We start from the raw sequence: 16,061 nt of genomic DNA, 5'->3' as shown, positions 1-16,061 counted from the left end.
AGTTTAAAGTAATTCAAAAGACACAACATAAATTCTTTAAATTACGGTTTAAGAATTCAGAATCTTTTATTACAACTGTTCTTAGAAAAGGAAAAAAGTGTATGGAGCTATTCTTACATTTTATTAAGTACGAGAATCTAAAAAGAAATTCGAAAATATTTTAAAGCATAATTAATAACAGGATTCGAAGAATGAAATCCGTCAGAGCTGATGAAATTGTCTTTCAGGCGGACATTATTTCATCAGAGCAGAATTAGAAATACTTCCGTATATTGATCGTAATGTTCTAAAAACAACGCAATAGCAAAAGGTTAATTATTGTATTTGCATGAGGGAATTGTTCGCGTATTTCGTTACCATCAATTTTCGAAAAAGAAAAAAAAAATCTGAATCAGAATAATTCTATTGTTCTTGACTCAGCAATTGGCGCTCCAGACATCTAGCAACGTTATTTTATTGAGTCTGGGAATCCGGTGGAATTCCCCCGAGTTGAAAATAGAAAGAGATATTTTCAGACGAGACTTTAAAAATTATTTGAACTAAAATGTACTAATGAATAATATTGCTGGAAATAGCTCAAGGACGGAGCCAGTGACAGAGCTTTTGCTACACCCACCTAAAGGGTTATAAATAATTACCTACGTTGCTCTTCGAATTAATCAGTATATAAATGGCTGCTTGGAGCAATGAATTTGTTTTCTTCTTCACGGGGAGCATTGCTTTTAACTAGTTGAGCAGACGATTTTGAAGAAAATAGAAACCCAACTGCACATTTACCGTTGGCTCATAGCATTGCCAACTAAAAAGAAAAGTTCAAATAAAATGTAAAGCTGTGTGACTATGAGTAACGTCAGCTTCCATGGTGGGTTACTATATATTTTACCATGCACAGAAGGATAAGCAAAGGTGGGGCCTCTTTTAGTGTCCCTCATCCTGAAGAGTTAAAACAAATCGTTCCATTTGAAATTAGTCCTTATGAATCTAAATGGTTTTCGAATTGTGTATAACCGAAATCATTTCATTTTTTTAAAGCTGCGCTAAATACGTATTTTTCTAATTTAATTTTATTTTATTTTATTTCTTTATTTTTTGTTGCTCTGAAAGAGTTAGTCACTCAGAGTAGCTTTGGTTCACAATTTTTTTATTTTTCACTGCCCTACTCATATTTTCAGAGTTATTGCATCTATTGTCAAAAAATAATTGAATAATTATTCAAACTTGAGAAATAGTAATTAAAAACTATTTTTAATTAATTATTAAATTAATTAACAGTGATCCTACTATGTAAGATAAATTTGAACTGTGAGAAATGTGAAGAAAATGAAATTAATTTTATAAAAATAGTGCAATGTTTGAAATCTAGAGAAATAGTTTTCTAACTATTCAAAAACTGTTTCTTTTTTCTTTTTTCAAGGCTTTACAACCCATCTTTCTTTTTTTCTTTTTTTTTTTTTTGAGTAATCACGATTGCTTATTGTTCTCATTTGACTGTTTTGAATTCCTATCATTTTATTTTCCCACCAGCACCCTCTGCTAGCACCACCGTCGCGTCGACCGGCCTCACGATGCCGCTCCTCTTGCGAAAACAGTCTTCATGTTGCGTCCATATCCTACACACACACACACGAACGCCTACACACACACGCGCGTACACACACGCAGCACTGCATACACAACACGCACACACATGCATACATACACACGCACCCACACACATGCGCCTACACAAACATACACACACTTGATTGCGAAAAACAATTTGAATTCAAGATGCCGAAAATTCAAATTAATATATATATATATATATATATATATATATATATATATATATATATATATATATATATATATATATATATATATATATATATATATATATATATATTCATTATTATGTAAAATATTTCAATTTAGGACGAGAGATTTCCACAATTTCAAATAGACATTCAGAAGTAGCTTCTAAACAGTAGCTTAAGAATGATTGGATAATAAAATCAGATGTGTACGGTGTTGCCAACTCATCTAAGGAAATCCTCGTAAAAAGCAGAAAACTGATATTACGACCTTACTAGAAGATTGCAGTTAGAATTTTGTGTATGTGTGTGTGTATGTGTGGTTTTTATTTATTTATTTATTTTTTTTTCAAATCACGCAAGTGAAGTATTTTTACCAGGTTTGCAAATTTTTACTTTTAACCCTAATTTGCTTATATATAAGAAAAAAATGTGAGGAACATTTAGCCCAATTTTCCCTACATATGACGCTGGAAGCACATATTAGCAACCTTTCTACGAGTTCTGCAGAAATTCGTTATACCGAGATTCCAATGCGTTTCAGCTGTCAATTCTTTCCAATATTGACAGAGACCAAAATTAAATTTCTTACTTTAGACTGAAATCTCCAGTTTAGATCAGAATCTTCAGTTTGTTCGAAGGCTGCGCTGAACTTTTATTGACCATGAATTTTCCTAAGCGCGTCTTGATTTGCGTCATCGGAAGAGGCAAGACAAACAAGAGGCATTCTTCGATTTTCCTCACTAAAAACTTTTGTTCTAAATGTGAATCAACTGAACTTGAAAAATAATCTCACTATTCCTGATGTTGCACGTGAGCCAGTAGGCACGTGAATTCTCAGATTCCCGTTCCTTTTAAACATAACTTAAAAGTAATGAATCGAAAATGGAATTCTGGGAAAGGAATGTGAGCTTGTGAATCAATGTGCCGCATTGGCATCGGTACACAAGTCCGTAACTTTATTGCCTTATTTATTTGCACACAGGATTTTCTTGTCAAAGTTTCTTGTGAAATATTGGATGTTGGGAAAATATTAATATATTTTTTTCTTCGGTATGATTTTTATTTGTCTGATTAATATTATTATTCCTCAATAGAATAATGATTGTTATTATTTTGAAATAAAGCATTAACCGTTCGAAATATACCTACGTCATGTAACTGATAATGGGGTTTTTTCCTTCAGTTGAAAGTACTTTTTTTAGTCACTGAATTTGATAGAATAAGCAATACTAATAATAATATGGAGCCGGAAAAAAATCTTACTTTTCCAACAGTTATTTTTTATTCAATTTTTTTAATTGTCCGATTTTGGAAAAATTTCGTTTTGTTAATGACGTCAAAGTGATGTACTTTGGCGTGCTGCTCCATTGCCGCACTAAATGTTTACGCTTTGCTGTCAACTGCGTCGCCAGGTTATGATAATTTGCGCTGAGCGTTAATGCCATCAGTGAATGGCATTTCGTCACTCGTGATGTCATGTGTAGAAGCGTAAAAATGAATTTCAATCTGCGCGCCGATTAAAGCAATTGTTTAAAAATAAAAAACTTTGTCAAATTATTTAAAAATGGTTAAATCCTATGTTTTTAAGTACGTTGTTTCAGAAAAGAATACTTTTGAAATGTCGGAAACAACCCCGTTAAAACTCGGCAGGGAAAGTTACTGTTTTCTTCAAATTGTTTCGTTTTATGATTCATGTTACGTTTTAAACAATTGCACTTCGTTTAAAACGCCAATTGATTTAGTTCAGCAATTGATTTGTAAAAATTGACATTTGGAAAGTAAGAACAAACTTACATAAGTTGTAACAAATGTTTTTCTAAATTCGAAACACTTCTTCAGAAAGCTTGGTTCGTAGTAAAAAGTATGAAATGAAATAAACCTATGATTTACACGAAATACACCGCCAGCTCAGTCATTTCCAGACGAGGACTGCAGTTTCGTGCTTATTAGTACTCATCAGCCCGGCATAGGAGTGACTGAGCTGGAGGTGGAAAGCCTCTTAAGGAAGCCAAGAGTCCCAAACAAACTGGTAGCTAATATAGAATTAACACAGACCAGTATCTGTGAAAATTAGTATCAATGAAAGTTTCGAAAACCTGCAATATTTGAAAAGTTCAAAATGGTCAAAATCCACAAATATATGCTTGCTTACGTGAAATTAATTTGGTAAATTTATTCTAAAAAATAAATTCATAATTATTATTTTTCTTTTTTTGGCAACAATCAGGAAGCGGAAGCAATTGACAGGCATTAATTCAGAGAAAGTAACTTAGGAAATAGTGTTCAAAAACACTGAATTAAACAATAAAACGTTAAATCTGCTACAAACACAGAAACATATCTTGTCCGTTCTGTTTGTGTATGTAAATGTATTTCCTTTGGATCTTTCCCGTCTCCAAGTATTTTCTGACAAAATTGCAATTTCACGTCGTTTTTTTTTTAATTTTAAAAATATTGTTTTATAAAGATAACCCAAAGTCTTTTATTCAAGCAATTTCCGTTTTTTCAAAACTTTTGCAAAAATTTTAGTAATTTTCCTATGGAGAAAATTACATGGGTTATAAAACTTTAACAGTTACTCGAATTCCAAAGAGAAAATTTAATCAGAAAGACCTATCAATTGTTTCTCCCGAAAAGATTCATATTTAAACATACATACGTATTTAGATCAGTGGTTGAAAAAAACTACATTTTTTTTTTTTTTTTTTGTAGCGAGCTACAACTACAGCTACTTTGTTACAAATGTAGTTAACTACAACTACAACTACTTTTTTCAAAATGTAGCAACTACAAACTGCTTTTGAAATGTAGTCGCCACTTCGCTACTTTCCAAAAAATAAGTAAATAAAAAGCATACACAATAGGTTGTCCCTCGAAAAATGAAAATCAATTTTTCTAGTCGCATACACTCTCGTATTTTTCCTCTTGTGTCAAAACAATCGTGAAATAAAATTTCATATAATTTGCACAACGGCAATCCGTGCCGACTTGCACTTGAAAGTGTAAAACAGTACTTGTATGCTAGGCCAAATCGAAAAAAAAAAAAAAATTTTTTTTAGAAACTCGAAATTTCTGTTGATAAAACGTCGCCCCTGTACCCAACACCCCACATGAACCAAAAGAATATTTATTCACAAATAAAAAAGCATTTAGATATGCCACACTTGACCTAAAATTTATAATTTTATTTTAAAAAAAATATTTTTTGTTTCAGTTATCTTTCAAAAAATTACATATAAATTTAAATAGAATATCAAGTTCAAAACTTACTGGCGAACACATTTACAGATCAACAATTACAAACGAATAATAAAAAAAATAATATATTTTAAACGAAAAATTTAACTCAACCTGGAAAAAATCTATATCTTTGAGTACTATGGGGAGGCTTAAAAACTGCAGGAAAACAAAAATTTCTATTTAACGCTAATTACCTACTTTTCTACTTTACTGTTTATATTTTTCAGCTTGATAATTTCGTAAAATCTTACATATCTGAAAATGTGTATCAAAAACTTAATTTTTTGAAGAAAATTATAAATGTTAGGCCACGTGTGGGATATCTAAATGGTTTTTCATTTGAACAAATATCTTTGTGGTGCAACGTTTATCAGCAAAAATTTTGAGTTTCTAAAAAAAACATTTTATTTTAATTTGGAATAGCACTACACAAGTGCTGGTTCACACTTTCAGACATAATCAGCACTTGTTGCCGTTGTTCAAATTATATGATTTTTTTTTTGACGTAAAAGGATAAAATATAAGAGAGTGTGCAACTTGAAAAATCAACTTTCGATTGTTTTTTTTTGGGGGGGGGGGGGGCCTAATACACAAACACACAGTAAGAGGATTAAACAAAAAAAGATTGATAAATTAGCTCATCAGAAGACGCTAAAAAAATGTCCGTTATCATACTCTCATACACTGTAATGCTCGCATTTATTTTAAGTCCTCCAGAACAGTTCAATCTCATCCTTTTCTATAACAGTTTCAGTAACTTCTTTTTATTAGGTGAATACTGTCGAAAATTTAGGCCTCGCTAAAATATTTTTGTTTTCCAATCTTCGGTCTATTAATATAAAATTCACCAAATTTTCAACTCGCGAAATCACCGATATCATCATTTTCGCGAAAATAAGTGCTTTTCTCAATATAAATATTGTGAAATATGAAAATTACGACGGCAAACAAACTAATGGCGTCGAACAGATAGAGCGTATTGCGTCAAAATGAAATGCCTGAGGTTAGCTCGTATTTTTTATGAGTCTTATTTCTCATTGCATCCGCTGATGTACTTGTGTAAAATTTGTGCCAGTCAAATTCGTTTGAACCTTGATTTTTTTTTTCAGTTGATTTAAAAGTAGTTTCCAGAAATCGCTACAAACTACTATTTTTTGTAGTTAACTACTCACTACACTACTTTTTTTAAAAAGTAGTGCGCTACACTACAAACCACTCAAAAATGTAGCTACTACAGTAGCGTCGCTACTTGTAGCGCGCTACTTCCAACCACTGATTTAGATATATTTTTGAGAGAATAAAAACTAATTGTAGCTTTTGTTTAAAAAAACGAGCTGATGTGTGCATCACATGACTTCCTTTTACTCCAATTTAATGCCATTTCCCCATTACTGGCAATTTTAATGTGATTCAATTGTTTACTCTCTAAATATCACCAACAGTGGCCAAATTGAAATCAAATTTAAAATTAAAAAAAAAAAATAAAAAATAATAAAAATCACCAAATTTGTCGCCAAGTTGGCGACAAAACTTGGCGTCCAAAAGACTGGCGATATATCGCCAAGTGTCCGACAAATTATAACACCACTTAAGTTTACATCGAAATTAACAATGATTTCCCCCCCCCCCCAAAAAAAAGGGGAAAAAAGGACCCCTTAGGAACATTCGAAAACAACCAAAAGAGAAGGTGCTCAACTAGGCCCCTCTAGGAGTCTACGTACCAAATTTGAACTTTCTAGGACATACCGTTTTTGAGTTATGCGAGATACACACACACATACACACATACGCACATACATACGTACATACGGACGTCACGAGAAAATTCGTTGTAATTAACTCGGGGGTCGTCAAAATGGATATTTCGGGTGTCTGTAGGTTCCTAGGCATATATCCACGTGTGGTCGGATCGAAAAAAAAACTCAACATTCATTCAGGGGTGAGAAAAATGGAAATTAAGGCCAATTTTTGAGTGAAATTTTTTTCGTGAATACAATACTTCCTTTTTTTGTAAAAGGAAGTAAAAAATCATATTATTGCTTTTGAATTAAACCTAATCTCTGGTTTTTGAAGTAAAATGTTATAAACAGGGCTTAATTTCCAACAAATGAAGCTCTATATTTTAAAAAGTTTTTTCCTATGTAAATAGTCTGATTTTTTTTTTTTTTTTTTTTTTTGTAAAAATCCACACGAAATGTGAAAGTAATACTGCGGAAAAGAATGCTGAGCTGCCGTATGTTGCCGTACAAATCAAGGCATTTCTAGAAACAAGATTTCATCATGATTAGAAGTTTCCTGAAGCGCTATAACCTAAATAATTTCGTTGTGATCATTACGTTTGAATTTTGAAATATCAACTTTTTCTCTTCTTCTTTCCTCACTTTCTTTTTTTTAATTTATTTTTTATTTTTAAATTTTACTTGTAATAACTACAAACAACTATGACTGTTTAGGAGAAAGTTAGACGTCCTACTTTAAAACAATTGGACAATTTTAATAAAGGTTAAAAACGATGCAAGATTAAACTAAAAGAATGGATGTGCTAAAACATATTCTTCAGAATAAAAAAAAGTATTATGTTGCTTTACAAAGCAAATTGAAATTAAAATTTCTCTTTCCTCTATTTGATTCAGTCGATTATTTTTTTAAGGAATCATAAAAATTTCTCAAAACTAAATGAAATTTTCCATTTAATTTTTCAGCTGCAACTATTCTTTTTAAAAAAGTTTATTTCTTTAAAATTAAGTTCTGCATTGCAAGTAATTATTTTTTTTAAATTCTCTTTTTATTCGTATTATTAGTGTTAATATTGGCATGAGGTTTTTTTTTTTTTTTTTTTCTTTTTCTTTCTTTTTTTTTTTTTGTATTTTTTCTTCCAATGTTTAATTAGTACGTTATAGTGCTTTTGAATTGAAACCAAAAATTTAGAATACAGTCGCACTCGCTTAGGGGCGCAAAAGGACCGCGATACTTGTTGGTTAAAACCCAGTGCTCATACAAAACGAGTACGTGAAAAAATCCGAAAAATTCATCAAAGTTGCTTTTTTTCTTCTTTTTAATCACAGTGTTCCAAATAAGTTAGTTACTTTGCTTTGAGATGTCTCACCGTCTCTTTCTTTTACCATTGTTTTTGATGAATAATACATATACACTCATATGTATTTTTTTAAATGTTTCTTTACTCCACAAATTTAGTAAAAAGTGCTATCATCGCTTATTCTCATAATTATGATTTTTCACTACCTTCGGAAACTTTGAAATGTTAATGAAAATTTGCCAAAAAAAAGCTAAGCTAAGCAGGAAGTCAATAGAAATTTTATGAATCGCAAAATACTGCTCGTTTTATGCGGGGTTTGCTCGATAAAAGTGAGTTATGCTCCCATAGTCATTGTACCTACCAAGTATTTCAAGATTTCCTCGCTAAATCAGGGCACGTTAGAAGCGAGTTCGACTGTACTGTTGATTTTCAAGAAATATCGATTCGCCGATGACTTTTACTGATGTTTCACTTAACACCTAAAAAAAAAAAAAAACTGAGACCCCCCCCCCTTCCACCAATCATCTCTAATTTGAATTCTGAAACTTTGAATTCAAATTATGTTTTTCGCAATCACGAGTTGCGACAAGACCCTACTCATTGGAATTATTGTTTCTAGAAACGGCCCTCCCCAAGCATATCTCTCCTCCTGGTTGGTTATGTGTGTAAAATTGAATGTGTGTGTGTAGGCTTCAGTGTGTACGTAGGTGTGTGTGTATGTGTGTAAAGGTGTGTGCGTGTGAGTGTGAATACGTATGAGCATGCGTGGGTAGGACATGGACGCCACCGTCCAGCAAAAGTGGATTCTGGTTGACAGTACTCAAGACCAGAGGAGCCTCGCTGGTAGGCGGTGGTGCTGCAGAGGCCCCTTGTCCAAGCTGAAAAAGGAACTACAACATCAAGGACGGTCAAGTGAAGACAATAAGCAATCGTGATTGCTCAAAAAAAAAAAAAAACGGTTCGTAAAATCTTTAAAGAAATGTAAAGAACGAAGTTTTGTTTTTGAGAATGGCAAAGGGCATTGTTGGAATTAACGATTTTTGACGCTTCAAGAATTTTATATTCTCGTTCAAGGTTAAATTTTGTCTACCGTTCTAAAACAATGGTTTTTTTTTTAATATTAAGTTTTGATTTTTCGATGATATTTAAATGAGATTTATTTCTAAACAAAATAACCGCTTGTTCATTTATTTACAAAATTTTAAACGAAGTCTTAAGGCATCGTTTGTTTATAATATTGACATGTATTTACTACTTGGCACGTACAGACAGTTCTTAGTCCGATCTTCATTGAATGTTTTAGGATATTCTTTTTTCTGTTCCGTTTTTTATACTTTTGCAATAAATAAAATATCTTGTCTTGGAAAACTGACTGTATAAAATGTATGTCATAGGAATAATTGTACTTTCTGAAACCTTGTTCTACAATAATTAGCATGTGGATAAATTAAAGAATCAATTAAAAGAATAATTTAATGAAAAATAAGAGTGCCATAAACTAAGCTTTTGCTGCATTACAATTTATTTATTTATTCATTTTTTATTTTATTTTATTTATTTATTTATTTATTGCTATAATTCTTTTTTTTCAATGCTAATATATGATTGTAAAAATATACCGTACTAGTCCATTGTGCATCCACAATTCCGTGTGTGGGCGGTTGGAGGTCAAAAAAACCCGGTCGTCGTCATTTCTTAGGCCGATCTAGCAAATGAAAGTATCAACAAGAGAATAAGAGTGACAAAAATCTACTGATGCAGGTGAAATACGTTTATTCATTTCTTTACGGGTTAAATAATGAAGTTAGATAGCATTTTTCGAAATTTCTGTACAGAAATATAAAATCAAAACTAACTGAAAAGTTAGAAAAAGTTAGAAAATGTTATTTTACATTCTTGCTTCAACATTTTTCAACATTCACTTTATGATTTAATAACACTTTTAAAGCTAGCAATATGTTTAAATAAAAACTGCAACAACATATTTTGCACTGCAGTTTCCTAAATTTATACTTTATTTTCACAGCCGCTTTGTTTTTCAAAAAATACAACTTAAATGCATTAAACAATACTGTTCAATGAAAACTTCGAAAATTATCGTCGTTCATCGAGTAAAACCACCTAGCTCGATAAAAGTAAATTAAATTTCAAAGAGCATATTTCATTGAACCTGACTTTATGTTTATTTGCACCTTCCCGTGACATTTTTAGTGGATTGCTCGTCTGTTGAATTGACTGCTTTTTTCGCTTGTGCACTTTTTCGTGGGTTTTGAAATCAGAGTATCTTAAATAATTGACTATGTAGGAAAGTATTTTCAAAAGGTAATACTTAATGTGTGTCTCTAGTTCAGTTTATGACGCTCTATTTAGGTTTTAATTGTACTATTCGGTAAAATTAGTAAGTAGAGGTGCATTGGCATTTGGCAACTTGTTTACTTTCTATCTTGGCGAAAGCATAAAAATATTGTTTAAACTGCCGCCAAATTTTGCTCTTGCTTTAATTTCATATTTTCATAGAACTTTACGTTTTAAATGACTTGAAATATATATTTGGTAGATTATTTTATGTTTTAACAGAGTTATTAACTGGGCTGCGGAGTCGGAGTCAGACTGATTTTGAAGTAAATGAGTCGGAGTTGGCGTCAGGAATCAAAGTCGTTTATTTTCCCGCGAACTCCGCCACTCTGTCTGTGCTTGCGGAGTCGGACTGATGTTAGGTAAAGGAGTCGGAGTCGAAGGCTCTGAAATTCCCGGAGTCGGAGCCAGAGTCTGTCATTTTCAGTCCAACTCCGCAGCCCTGACTTTCAATAATGTTTAATTTAATAGATGGATAATTTTTGATTTTATTGAAACTCTGTTACCCGTTTTGTTTAAAAAAAAATTGTACAAAAATTAGTATTTCAATAATTTGTAGAACCAACTAGGTTTTTGTTAGTTTTGAGTTCCTATAAAGCAATTATATCGCCAATATATACACACATTCTACTCTTTCCGAACTCAAAAATAAACATGAACTTGTTATGGTCTTTAAATACAAAACAGAAAATTAAACTTAGAGTTCGTGCAAATCAAAAACAATAAATCTCATGAAATAATTCTTTTCCTAACCTCACTTTTGTAGAAATCAATTTTGTCAATTTTCAAGACAATTTGCTAACATTTTTTCGTAGTAAATTCTAGTTGTAAATACTTTGCTTGAATAATCAGTATAGAACTTCATCATTCTCCATTATCATTTATTTACTTCTCTATTATTGTTCACTTTGAAAAATAAATAGTTACATAAAACAGTTGATGCCTCCGATTATCTGTTAAATTAAAAGTTATTTCTTTTTATCCCTGGACACACTAAAAGACAGGGGTGCCCCCCCCCCAAGTTCTTTGGTGCAACTCCCCCCCCCCCCGGATTTTTTCAACCCTCTTTCCCTTTTTAGTTTTTAGTTCTCTTTTTTTATTTTATTTATTTTCCTAAAATACTTTTTGTTTATTTTTTTTAATTATTATTTTTATTATTATTATTTTACTAGAAAAGTTTTGTTCTACGCAAATTACTTACACACACCCAAACTAAATAAATAAATGAAATAAAATATGAACAAAATAAAATAAAATAAATAATTTAAATTAAAAATAAATCAATAAGTAAATTTAAATAAATAAAAAAAATTAAAAATCCCCCAAAAATTTTGACCGCACATCTTGCACCATAAGCCCCCCTCCCCTTATGGACACCCTGAATAAAAGTTACTGTCTGTTTGCGGTGTACTGAGTGTGTCTGTTTGTATTGGTTTAGAAAACAGACCATGAACCCCCTGCTAAAATTGATCGAAATGTCCTTGAGATTATGGAAACAAACAGAACCTGCGCTTCGTACGAAAGTAGATTTGTGGATTTCGAGTTTTCGAAATTTAATTTTTTTTTTCAAACTATACAGGTTTTTGAGGCTTTTATTGATTTACGGAATCAGTATAAAAGCGTTTTTAAAAGCTTTTTTCGACATTTTTACTTAATATTGACAAACAATAACCCAAAAAAAAAAAAGCAAATAAAAAAAAAATCCGCTAGATTTCTACAGTACTAAAGTTGCGCAGCGAAAGGGGATTTTGGGGATAACTCCCCCCCCCCTCCTCTCCAGAGTCATTGGTTTTAACATAAGTGCAAATTCTTATGCAGTATATTTTATGCATATGAAAGGGGTGTTTCGATCAAAAAACACCTTCTGAAGGCATTTTTGATCAAAAAATCCCTTTTAGAAGGTACTTTTGAGTTAAAAATAAACCCTCCCGAGGGTGTTTTTGATTTTTAAAAAAAAACCTTCAGAAGGTATATTTTTTTTTATCAAAAAATCTCATACAGAAAGTATTTCTGGCTGCGCTAATGCAGTACTATATTACATTATACTTTCTCATTCTTATAAGCGTTTAGTTTTTAACAATTTCAAAAAGAACAATCTCTTTTGTTCTGCAGTAAGAAGCAACAAACATATCATTCTTTATCAAAGCGAAAATTCAATTTTCTCGTGCAAAAATGGGTGGGCGTATACTTTTTAGGTTATCAAGGAACGTCGAAGAAAAATATCACTTCTGTTTACTCAAAGCTAATATTTGTTTCTTTGCTAGAATAACTCATAGTGAGAAAATATCTATCTTGTTGAGACTTAAAAAAATAAATAAATATGAAAAAATGACAATTTTGTGCCCATTCGGAATCAAAGCTGACGGAGGCGAGAGAAATCGTTTGGAATAACTGTTCAAAGCGTTCTTTCTGAGCGATGTCTTTCATCTCGGGAATACTGCACGGTATCTTGTACACTGACCGCCGCTCATATGAATCATGTTTGTTTCAAACAGTTTTGATTCTATAGAGCGGCTGATTCAATAAAGCAAAAAGTTTTTTTTTTTTCAATTATGAAATTCTACATACAGTTTAAGAGAACTTTATTTAGTTTTTAGTCAAACAATGTGAAGTATCATTAAAATATGGCATTCACTCAAAATATTCATTCCCTGATCATTTAAAAAATTGAATCGTAAAACAGTCTAAAAAAGCAACCATAAATTTCAATCTTTAACTTATGTGCATTGAAAAATGCATGTTGAGGTTAAATTCATTTCTATTTTAATCCCTGTACATATGTTTTCTGTATCATATGCTATGCTCTTCCACAGAAGCGACATTCAGGAATGATACTGTTCGAAAAAACCATCAACGGTAACCCTGCTGATTTATAGTAACCCTATGTGAATAGATGTTTCTGGTCTCTTTGTTTAGGTTTGCAAAGAAAAATACCTCTCGCGCAGGCGCTGGAGCCAAATATTGACGCCAATGAAGAAAGATCGCCAGATTCCCAATTATCGAAATCTTCCCAATTTTATGAATCAAAAAATATTGCTCGCTTTAAGCGGGATTTCCGCGTTAAAAGCGAGTTATGCCCCTATAGACTTAACATTGTACTAACCAAATCTTTCTGATTTCCTCGCTAAATCCGGGTTCTCGTTAAATCAGGGCTCGTTATATGCAAGTTCAACTGTACATTGCAAATTACATGACATCAAGCAAATCCATGTAACACATTAATTCGAAATTGTAATTAATAAGAATCAGTTACAAAAATTAAATGGTACAAAAATTGTGACAAAATTTTAATTTGATTTTTTTTTCTTCAGTTTGAATAATTCTGAATTTTAGTATAGTGTATGAACTTAAGAGTTATTAGTTTACGTTTATTATGAAATTGTACTGAGTTAAATACACAGCATGCTCCGAAAAGGGATTACCTCTATTTGAGGGACACAATGTCCAGTATCCTAGTGTCTCTTATTGAGAAATTTTACTGTATCCGACTGTAAACATTTTAAGCTTTTCGGAGTGACCTATGGGGATGAAATGGGGATTAAAAGGAAGTAAAGGGTGTTTTTTTTTAGATGTATATAATTTTAAGTCTGGAACACTGTCTGATCTGTGGGCCATTTTGATAGTTGTCACTTGTTTTGTGTTTAGTTTGGTTTGCCATTTCATCATGAATAGACAACAGGACGGTGCAACACGCCACACAGCGCGTGTCACAATCGATTTATTGAAAGAAACTTTCGGTGAATGAATAATTTCGCTTAATGGACCCGTGAATTGGCCTGCGAGATCATGCGATTTAACTACGCTGGACTATTGTTTTTTGTGGAGCTGTGTGAAGTCTCAGGTCTACACCGATAAGCCACAGACGATTGACGCCTTGGATGAGAACATTCGTCACATATCACTCACATACGGCCCCCATTGCTGCAAAAAGTGATAGAAAATTGGACTTCCCGATTAGACTTTCTCCAAGCCAGCCGAAGTGGCCATATAACAGAAATCACATTTAAATAAAAATGGCAAAAAATCATCTTTCGAATAAAGCCAAATTCATGGCAATTTACATCATTTAATGGTGTTTTATTTGAACCTAAATTTCTATACCTCTAAAAAAAACACCCTTTACAATGAATTTCAAATAGAAATATTTTTAACGTGTTAGTCAAAGTTTCTTCATTTGATTTTCGCGTCACATCAGTTGATTCTTGACATACTTCCGGCATATTTATGGTGCATTTTTTCATACCAAATTAACCTCGTATTGAACACTCTATAGAAGCAATTGGCGCGGTATTGGCTAGAGCAAAATCTTAATCCATCACCAAGTCTGTCAAACATCAAACACTACTAGAAATCTAGTTTTGAAGGAATTTTGAAAGAATATTGATAATTCCAACTTCAGAGAATGCATGAATGCGTCTAAGTTTCGTAGTTGCATCTTGAAAAAAAAAATCTATCTCAGGTTACACACTTCTCGTGGTATGCATTCCTTTGTTGTCGCGCTCATTTTTTAAAACGAAGCAATCCATCACAGCTATTAATATTCTTCGAGTTCCTCCAGACAGATTTGGCAGAATAAAAAGAGAAGTTAACTGTTACTTAACTAGACAAAGGACGACCTTTTATTCCTCCGGTTTCAGGCTTCGGCCCACGACAAAGGCTTACATCGGGCCCTGCCCAGTTGATCGCCCAGAAAACAGAAGACAACCACCATTGGTCACGCTCTCGCGCCACCGAAGGACACATTGCTGTGTTTTAAGGTCCCTGATAATGCGGACTCATTCTTCCTCCATTTCTAGCCACGAAACATTGACTCGGAATAATTTCAGAATTGTCAATGTATGGCAGCGATAGGAACTCTAAATTAACTGCAGATATGCACTCATATTTGTTTTGTGTGGTTGATAGGGACCGCATAAAAATTGCGTAAAAAACCCGTTCATTTTATAAGGAACTTTGTCCGTTTTATAAAAATTTCGTCAATTGAGTCCCAATCTGATTGAAATGTTTATATACCGCGGGAAAAAAATAAAATAATAATAATAAATAAATAAATAAATAAATTACAAATAAAATAAAATCGCACAAAAAAAAAGACCTCACAGAAACAGTTAGAGTGTACTTTCCAAGTATGGATGAACACAAAGCTCGACTTCAAGGGGGGAGGGATGATCCTTCCCCCGCTGTGCCATTGCTAAAGTCCCGTTCAAAATAATGTTTTATTATTTTAAAAATTCGTAAAACATTCATATTTTTTTTTCTTTTCTTTTTTTTTTTTTTTGTAATTCCTTAATAACGTTTTGTTGACATTTTTCCAGCACAATCGACAAAAAAAAAAAAAAAAAAAAAAAAAAAAAAAATCTTGAAAATTTAGAACTGTAGCAAATCTAGCGATCATAAAAAGTTCAGAAAAATTTTCAAACAACATTCGACTAAGAAGTTGAGTCCAATTTTTCCCAAAAAAATAATGTTAAAAAATCATATTCTGAGGGGGGGGGGACATTGTAAATAATGTTGTAGCGTCGAAAATCGGTTGGAGATCGACCGGTAGACTGCGATCGACAGGTTGCCTTCCACTGATCTAAATCTTCATGATAAAAGACAGGGAGAGTAAGGGGAAATCATTTATTAATGAA

The 16,061-nt window shown here is 32.3% G+C and overlaps 1 protein-coding gene across 1 annotated transcript in view; it reads left to right on the top strand.

Annotated features, from left to right (window-relative positions):
- The window catches only part of LOC129224273 (uncharacterized), a 137,716-nt gene extending 122,532 nt beyond the window's left edge, over nucleotides 1-15,184 (top strand). The window contains exon 2 of the mRNA XM_054858701.1: nucleotides 15,066-15,184. Coding sequence (XP_054714676.1) covers nucleotides 15,066-15,184 — 119 coding nt within the window. The remainder of the gene's footprint in view (nucleotides 1-15,065) is intronic.
- Nucleotides 15,185-16,061: the final 877 nt, after the last annotated feature.

The sequence above is a fragment of the Uloborus diversus genome, chromosome 6, assembly GCF_026930045.1.
Source record: "Uloborus diversus isolate 005 chromosome 6, Udiv.v.3.1, whole genome shotgun sequence".
Lineage (NCBI taxonomy): Eukaryota > Metazoa > Arthropoda > Arachnida > Araneae > Uloboridae > Uloborus > Uloborus diversus.
The sequence above is the reverse complement of the archived record's forward strand: the minus strand, read 5'-3'. Positions and strand labels throughout refer to the sequence as shown.